Here is a 9969-nt window from a genome sequence, read left to right on the forward strand (position 1 = left end):
TTAAATGTCATTTAACTCAACCTGTAAATCAGATAAGTGTTTGCTTTGGTGAAGTACTGTTTTGAATTTTTGTGGTAAAATTGCAAAATAAATATTACCTAACTATTCTTTTGGAGGTAAGCAATATATGTCAAAATATTTGAACAATTTTACAACGACAATGGAAGGCAGCATTTTTACCGTAAACTTGTTTAACGTTGATAGCATAGATGCATTCGTTAGTTCCTCTGTGACATATTTTTGGATTCTTACTTAACACTGTACTTGCTGTGAAGTTAGCTTTATTGTCTCAGAAAGGGTATCTTGAATGTCTCAACTATCAGAGTAGATTAGATACCTCGGGAAAGAAAAGATGTCAGTGTGGCTTGCAGGATTGAAGGTAGCTTGGACCTCTCATGAAGGGTAGCTTGGATATCTTAGGAGGGATAGCTCGGATATTCCAAGAAGGATAATGTGGATATTAAGAGTAGCTTGAAGGATGAAGGTAGCTTGGGTCTCTCATGAAGGGTAGCTTGGACAGCTTAGGAGGGATAGCTTGGATCTCTCACGAAGGGTAGCTTGGATATCTTAGGAGGGATAGCTTGGATCTCTCATGAAGGGTAGCTTGGATATCCTAGGAGGGATAGCTTGGATCTCTCGGGAATTGTGACTTGATGGATAACTCAGGAGGAAAGCTTGGATATCTCTAGAAGGGCTGTGTATTTGAATATTTTGTATAGATATCCCTTTAATTGTTACAAGTAACTTGTAATTTTCTAAAATGTAGCATGAGAAACAAACGTCTGAAGTACTGTATTAACATGTTATCTTTCATTCTGAAAGGAATCACAGAAGCTAACACGGTGTCAGTTTTAATGTGATGAAAACAACACAGCCCCCCTCCCATCCATCTGCCTTGGCGTACGCAAAGAAGGGGGGGGGTTATTGTCATGTTAATTTTTTTTCTCTACACACCATTGCTTTGATGATCGACAGTCAAACATGATACAACAGTTTGAGGTAGAAATCAGAGTAATTAATGAAAATGAACCAATTTTAGACCAATTATTTCCTTTGACTTTTAGCTGAAAAGGGAAATCAGTGTGAAGATTTGACGTATTATAAGCCTATCAACTGGACTGTAGTGGTCCGGCAATCAGAGTACTCGGGTCCTGATTGTCAGAGTCCAGGTAGGCCTACTTTAAAGAATTGGCTCAAGCCGGGTTAAGATTTCTGAAAGTTCTATGGTAATGATTGTGGCCTTCATCATTTCATCATAGGCCATCTATAGCAGCGCAACATTATTACATGATAATACAAAGTCTATAGCAGTTCATTACACAATAGAGATTCTATAGTAGTAGGCTACATCGTTACATGATAGAGGTTCCAGAGAGTACATCATCGATGCACAACAGAGAAGCTATAGCAGCACATGGTTACATAATAGAGAACAATAACATGACATAAAAATATAGATCTGCAGCAGTACATCTACATAAAAGAGAATCTGTAGCAGTACATCGTTACATGGTATAGATCTACAGCAATACATTGTTACATAAAGTTGAAAGTTAAAAGTTGAAGGTTTACAGTCTTGTATGAGGCTAATGCCTCCTCACACGACTTTACAACTTAACCCCTGGTCATTGGTAACTTGTCACACCCACACACCAAAGTGTGCACAATTCAATCGATCTCTCCTGGGGCACCACAGTGCACCCCACCACGTGTCCCCCGGGGGACTTCCCATAGGGTGCATCCACAAACCGGCGCATGCAACTATATTTACAAGTTACCTCGCAGGTCCCCATTTATACACCTGGGTGAAGAGAGGCCATGGAGATAAAGCGCCTTGCCCAAGGACACAACGCAATGATCTGGCCAGGGCTCGAACCTGTAATCCTTAGATCACAAGTCCACTGCCTTAACCACTTGACCACAACGCCCTCCCCTACATAATGTAGATTCTATAGTAGTGCATCTTTACATAATATAGATTCTATATTAGTGCAAAATACATAATATAGATATTTATAGCAGTACATTATTAAATATGTGCGTTGTTACATAATATAGATTCTATATTAGTGCAAAATACATAATATAGATATCTATAGCAGTTGATTATTAAATATGTGCGTTGTTACATAATATAGATTCTATATTAGTGCAAAATACATAATATAGATATCTATAGCAGTACATTATTAAATATGTGCGTTGTTACATAATATAGATTCTATATTAGTGCAAAATACATAATATAGATATTGTTCTTACGTAAACAATAATCAATCTGAAACAAGGATTTTTTGATTCTCTCTGCTGTATTTGTCGATCATTTTACGGATTAACACGCCATCTGTAAACTTCTTTTCTTCCTTTTCTTCACCTTTGACCCTTAATCACAACTTTTTTTATATCTCATAGCGCCCTCTACTCTCGTCTTTAAATCCTTCAGAACATTCTCCCCTTCTTCGACCAAATGTCGAAACCTAGGTAAACCTATCACCATAACTGTTAACAGACTGAACAAAAAAAGTAAAAAGGAACCCGATGCTCTATAATCAACCCTACACTCAAACTACATCAGGCTACTTAGCCTAACAAATATCATCCCAACAATGTATACACTGTAACAAAAAAGAAAGATTTTCCAAAACATGTTCTTCTCAAAACCTCCAAACATCATTAGCAACAGATGACTCAAAATTAAAAATAGAACTTATTAACACTTAAATTTAAATACTTCTACTCACACAACTCCAAATGACACACTTTTGTGATATTTCTAATCACCTCACCCCTGCTGGTCTTAATCTTTACCACTCTAATATGGCCATCTGGACCAGGAAACACTTCCTTTATCCTTCCTAATGGCCACTGACCTCTAACTACATCTTTTTCCATTACCAAAACTAAGTCATCGACCTTCAAATCAACTTTTTCCTTATGCCACTTTTTTCGACGATTCAAGGAAGGTAACCACTCCCTGAGCCATCTTTGCCAGAAATGGCGCATCAGCTCCTGCACACGGCGCCATCTCCTCCTTGGACTATATTTTGTGCTATCTACAATTTCCTCTGATGCAAATGTTCCACCCATAGACCCATGCAGGAAATGATTTGGTGTCAATGGGGTCATGTCTTTGGGAGAGGCTGACACATACGTCAATGGTCTTGAGTTAATTATACCTTCGGCACCAACAAAGGCTGAATGAAGCTCTTCATCGGTCACGTCTGCATCACCTAGAACTGCCTGAATAGCTCTCTTACTTGTCTTGATTAGTGCTTCATGAGCACCACCAAAATGAGGTGACAATGGGGGTAAGAAATGCCACCTCATCTGACCCGCTGTCACCTCTTGGACCTTTGATTTGTCAATCAACCTGAACAACTCTTTTAGCTCCCGAGACGCACCCACAAAATTAGTTCCATTGTCTGAGAAAACTTCCTCAGGCTCACCTCTTCGACTCACAAATCTATAGAACGCATTTAAGAACGTATCTGTATCAAGACCATAGGCTATTTCTAAATGTACCGCTCTAGTACTTAAGCAAGTGAAGAGACACAAATATCGCTTAGTCCTCACACGACCTCTTCCCTGGATAGTGAGAAAAGGTCCAGCATAATCAACAGCAACCTTAGAAAACGCCCTTAAGGTCACAGTCACCCTTCTCTTTGGTAACGGTGCCATTACTTGTTCACCACCCTTAACGCTTCTCAACTTACACTGGTTACAATTAGTTTCGCACTCCCTGATCTCTTCACGACCATGTACCACCCAGTACTTTTCACTTATCTTTGACAGAATATAATTAGTACCCTGAACGTGATTACCATCAGTATGATATTTCCTAACTATCAAACGTGTCAGAGCATGTTTGCGAGGGAGAATAACGGGGAATCTCACATCATATGGCAGTGTCTCAACGACACTCAACCGACCAGTCATCCTGAGCAAGCCATCGTCATCTATCTTAGGCAACAAGGATTTCAAGGCACTGTTTGAACCTACAGCACCACCCTTCTTAATATTTTCTATGTCTCGACTGAATGCGTCCTCCTGTGCGACGCACACTAAATAGTTCTCTGCATCTTGAATTTCATCCAGCTTCAAAACTTTACCCTTTGATCTATCTTCACTCTTACTACGACAATTGTTGATGAAACGAAACACATATGCCGTAACTCTACGCATTCTTTCCCAACTACTGAAACGACAAGGGTTTAACTTCCACTCATCAAATGTTGGTACAACCACCTTCCTATTCATCATTGATACCACTACTTTACGTTGGTCAGACCCAACCACATCGTTCACTGTGTTTACAGGCCAACATGTCGGATCACCATAAAGAAACTCAGGCCCACTCGACCATTTTTCATGCTCTATCATCTTCACAACCGTTGTACCCCGCGAAGCTAAATCCGCAGGATTATCTTTACCCGGCACATGACGCCACTGTGCTGGGTTTGTCAAATGTTGGATCTCCCCAACTCTATTTGCAACAAACGGCTTAAACAACTTACTCCTCCCTCTTATCCAATAGCGGACATTTTGACTGTCTACCCAAAAGACAACATCTTCTAATCTGTAGCACAATACTGATGAGATTGAACCAGCCAACTTCAATCCCAACATTGCACCCATTAATTCTAATTTAGAAATGCTGAGTGCTTTCAAAGGAGCCACCTTTGTCTTGGATGCAATGAGGCGAACAGTCACACCACTATTTGTCTCACTTCGTGCATACGCTACAGCAGCATATGCATCCTTACTAGCATCAGTGAATACATGAATGGATGTTTTACCACTCTCATACTCAATACATCTAGGCACCACTACTTTGTCAAGGTTTTGCAAATCGCTGACCCAAGCTTTAACCTTTAATGCTAACTCTTGAGGAATTTCCTCATCCCACAGCACTCCACTGGACCAGATTTCCTGTAGCATAATTTTTCCAGTAGTGATGATAGGCGACAAAAAACCTAGCGGATCAAAGAGACTTGCAAGCTGACTCAATATGTTTCTCTTTGTCATCTTTTCCAAACTTCTATCTGGGCCTTTGAACACAAACATATCACTCTCAGCTAGCCATGTTAACCCTAAAGCCTTGATTGATGGCCACTCACTATCAGTTATTTTAATCTCTTTAGCTCTATGCTCTACAGGAATAGCTTCGAGTACCTTCTTTGAATTCGATAGCCATTTCCTTGCACTCATACCAGCCTTTGCCCACAACTCTGTGAGCTCACGATACAACTGTATAGCAACATCTTCATCCCCTACACTATCCATACTATCATCCATGTATGTGGATGTTAGAACAGTTTCAGCTGCCCTAGGAAACTGTTCCTTGTAACGCTTTGCATTTTCTTGTGACACTTTTTGGGCAATGAATGGTGACACATTCAACCCAAAAATCAATCTGTTGAATTCGTAAGTGCCTGGTTCCTTTTGCACGTCCAGATCTCGCCACATGAACCTGAACATAGGCCGGTCAACCTCATCTATCTCAATCTGCAAATACATTTCAGAAATGTCGCAGACCACCGCTACTTTGTCTCGCCTGAACCTAAGCAAAACATCACAGAGGTCATTTTGAAGTTTTGGTCCATTATTTATTACATCATTTAAACACAGATCTCTATCTTTCGCTGATGCATCGTAAACTATCCTAACCTTAGTAGTTGTTCGATCCATTTTTACCACAGGAAAGTGTGGAATAAACCACTCTGTACTAGATTTAGGTTCCTCTTCATGTACTTTCCTAATGTAACCCTTATCCAAATACCCTTGAATGACACAGCTATATGCCTTGCCTAGTTTTTCATCTTTTATCAACTTCTTTTCTAGGCTTTCCAGCCTTTTCTTTGCAGACACGTGATTATTTGTAGTCATGTTTTTTCTTTCTTTTTCTTTCCATGGAATTCTTACTTGGTATCTACAATTGTCACCTCCAGCCATCGATTCTATAACCACTCTGATGGCCTCCTCTTCTTCTTTGGTGTGACAAGTTACTTTGCAATTTAAGCCCATGTTATCTACTTCCCAGAACTTTCTGAGAGTTATGTTCACTTCTCTGTCAACAGTGCAGTGGAAAGTGCTCACTGATCTGGTGTGGAATGCTCTCCTAGCTGCAGGAGCAACAGGTCCCACACAAGTGTATCCTAATGGGGTGAGCCTGGCGATTGGTTCGCCTGATCTGCCCTTTACCTCATGGATTGACTCGTGTAAGCCTGCATGATCCAAACCAATCAAAATATCGACCTTGTTTCTGCTGCCTAGAAACTTAGGAAATTCAATATCCTTCAAATGGTCCCAGTCTCTTGAGACCCTGCACCAATCAATGGGCTTCAGTTTACCACATACATTTTTAATTGTTATCGCCTCAATCCCATACTGCTTCTCTGGTCTATTTAGTGGAGAGATGTCAAATTTAACTGGAAAGGACTGAAACCTTTCCTCTTTACCATTTAGTACCGTAGCCTTGACCTCTTCCGGCTTACCATGTATCCCTAATTCAGCCACTAAATCTTCATTCACATACGTCTGCTCACTTCCATCATCCAGGAAGGCATTTGCCTCTACAACCTTACCATTTGGTGAAGACACCAAAACCGGGACTACCCTGAATGATATTTGACCACACGCACCTGAATGAAATGTGGGCCTAGTACTACCACTTGTATTATTTTTAGATCCAGATGCACTTATTGCATTATTTTCAAGATCACAACTCCCTTTAGACATGGGCTCCCCTTCCTTGGTTCCGTGTAACAATCTGTTGTGATTTTTGCTACATCCATCAATATTGCATTTCATTACCCTGGTGCACTGTGGTGAGAAATGTTCACCCAGACACTTGAAACACAGCTTGTTTTTTGAGGCATAATCCCACCTATCCTCAACTCTCATGGCTAGGAAAGAATTGCATCTCCATAACTTGTGGGTGCCCATACTACAACAGGGGCAGTTGGTAGGGTCACTAGGGTGTGCCTTTACACTGGCAGTGTGATAACTCCCCTTGTTTTCATTTTTCTTTACATCATTCTTCCTCTGATCAAACCTTCTTTTGTTTTGTTTTTCTGTGTTCATTTCCAGTTGTTTTCCAAACATTGTACTTTTAACTGATGCTTGTTTTTCTAGAAATTTGATCAGGTCATTTAAGCCAATCGTAGCCTGTTTTGTAAGAATATCATGAGATGCATTACTCCATCTGGTTTGAATATGGATGGGCAACAGATTTTGAACTGTAAGCAATGTATTACTGCAATTCAAATCGTTGTCATACCCCAATTTAGATAGAGTGATTTTGCATTTAAGTCCCCAATTAATTCCCACAAATCTTCGGAGCTTTCGACGGTTTTACGTTTTCCAACTTTGATGTCATTGCCCCCAGAATCATGTGTGATTGCCCAAATTGAACCTGTAATATTGCCAATGCCTTTTTGAACCCACTTTCTCCCTCAAACTCACAAGCATTGATAGCATTATAAGCCTTGCCTTTGCAAAATCTCAGTAGATGTTGCAACTTGGTAAATTCACAGTTCAGTTTACTGGCAATAAGAACATTGAATGCATTTGTGAAGCTGAAATAATTACCTGGTTCACCATAAAAACATGGAATTTCTATTTTTGGAAGTTCAAAGGCAAGTTTCAGTGATTCAAAGGGACTGTTCTGTTCTGACGCCCCCACTTCTAGTTTTTGGGTATCAGTTTGGCGTTGTACCTTTGTAGTTTGCTGAGCATCTCCATTTGTCGTCACTGCTTGATCCAGACTTGTTAGTTGTTGGTGTCCATCTGACGCCACTGCTTGTTGAACGTTGTGTGCGGCAATCGTCCGTCCACTGTCATTTGTTGATCAATAGTTTGTTGCAGTTGTCCTGCTGTTGCTTGTTGGTCCGTAGTTGGTTGCAATTGTCTGTCTGCTATCATACTCGTTCCTGGAGAAGATTCCCCTACCAGATCATGTCCCTCGGGTAAGGTTTCTGTTACCGGTGCAGCAGTGTTCCTAACAGCTGATCTAATTTCGGTCACCATCTTCCAAAAGTTTTTCTCCACTTCCACCATCCACTTCTCCGCTTCTACGAAAGCCTCATCATCTTTGATGGTAGAAACGATTTGTTCATAAATCTCTTCTAATTTGTTGAAATGGTCTTCTGCCTTTTTTAGCTGTTCCACAATCAACTCTGAGTCTTTTTCTTCCTCCTGTATCAACCTGATACAGTTATTTAGTGTTCGAGTCAGTTGACTCTTCTTGTTTCTACGCAATTGTTTCAATTCATCCATATTTTGGTGGTATTATGTTGAAAAGTAATCACTTATATTGCTAAGGAAATGTCAATCTGGTCACCAACTTATTGACAGTCGGCAATTCAACGTCACTCTGACGTATCTAGTTAGCATCGATAGAAATATCCCACTGATGTATCCCAGTTGTATTATCCGAAATGTCCCGCTGAGATATTTTATTAGAACAACTTAAAATGTTCCGACTTTATTAACCTTATCCACAGCTAGCACAAGGCATTGCTCTGCCACACTAATCCATTTAAGCGAGACCCGTGGAAAATGTCACTCTGACGATCCATTGGTATCATGTAACAAAATGTCACGTTGATGTATGTATCATTAACTAACATCACTAGCACGGAATTGTCACTCTGACTTGTCTATTTTGTTTTGCTTTTTTCAGGAATGTCACTCTGACATATCTAACTGCGCTGAGGAATGTCACTCTGACATATCAACCTTACATTGAGTTATGTCACTCTGACATATCTAATTTGTAGCCTATTGGTATGCAATGTCACCCTGATTAATATTGCTAACTTTACTCACAGTTTTGCATTTAAGTTTGAGAACGTTATGATGTCTGCCAGCTTTATTCATAGTTGGCATAAATATTTTACCTCGACTGTCCATCTTCGACCGACGGTCATACTGGTACACAGCCACAGTTACCCGTACACTTTGGCAGCTTCGGGCCTACGCTAGTCCTATCGTAGCTTTTCTCGTTGGTCGAACTTTATGCATGTTCGAAAAACAATCCAGTAAATCCGCGGTCACCCGTTCGTGTTATGACTTTTGGAAACTATGATTCACATGTTTCCAACCTCGCTCTGCTACCATTTGTTCTTACGTAAACAATAATCAATCTGAAACAAGGATTTTTTGGTTCTCTCTGCTGTATTTGTCGATCATTTTACGGATTAACACGCCATCTGTAAACTTCTTTTCTTCCTTTTCTTCACCTTTGACCCTTAATCACAACTTTTTTTATATCTCATAGCGCCCTCTACCCTCGTCTTTAAATCCTTCAGAACAGATATCTATAGCAGTTGATTATTAAATATGTGCGTTGTTACATAATATAGATTCTATATTAGTGCAAAATACATAATATGGATATCTATAGCAGTACATTATTAAATATGTGCGTTGTTACATAATATAGATTCTATATTAGTGCAAAATACATAATATGGATATCTATAGCAGTTGATTATTAAATATGTGCGTTGTTACATAATATAGATTCTATATTAGTGCAAAATACATAATATGGATATCTATAGCAGTACATTATTAAATATGTGCGTTGTTACATAATATAGATTCTATATTAGTGCAAAATACATAATATAGATATCTATAGCAGTACATTATTAAATATGTGCGTTGTTACATAATATAGATTCTATATTAGTGCAAAATACATAATATAGATATCTATAGCAGTTGATTATTAAGTAATATAAATTCTATATCAGTACAGGGCTACACGATATGGATATCTATAGCAGTGCACTGTTATGTAATATAGATCCTATGGCAGTGCGCCATTACATAATATGGATATCTTATGGCAGTACACTGTTACATAATATAGATCCTATGGCAGTGCACCGTTATGTAATGTAGATCCTATGGCAGTACACTATTATGTAATGTAGATCCTATGGCAGTAGGCCTACACTG

General features: G+C 39.4%; 1 protein-coding gene across 1 annotated transcript; it reads right to left on the reverse strand.

Annotated features, from left to right (window-relative positions):
* Positions 1 to 2733: 2733 nt before the first annotated feature.
* On the reverse strand, positions 2734 to 7104 carry LOC139979021 (uncharacterized). Its single transcript, XM_071989657.1, has one exon. It carries the CDS (start codon positions 7102 to 7104, stop codon positions 2734 to 2736), a length of 4371 nt encoding a protein of 1456 aa, XP_071845758.1.
* Positions 7105 to 9969: the final 2865 nt, after the last annotated feature.

This window comes from Apostichopus japonicus, chromosome 13 (genome assembly GCF_037975245.1).
Source record: "Apostichopus japonicus isolate 1M-3 chromosome 13, ASM3797524v1, whole genome shotgun sequence".
Classification (NCBI taxonomy): Eukaryota; Metazoa; Echinodermata; class Holothuroidea; order Aspidochirotida; family Stichopodidae; genus Apostichopus; species Apostichopus japonicus.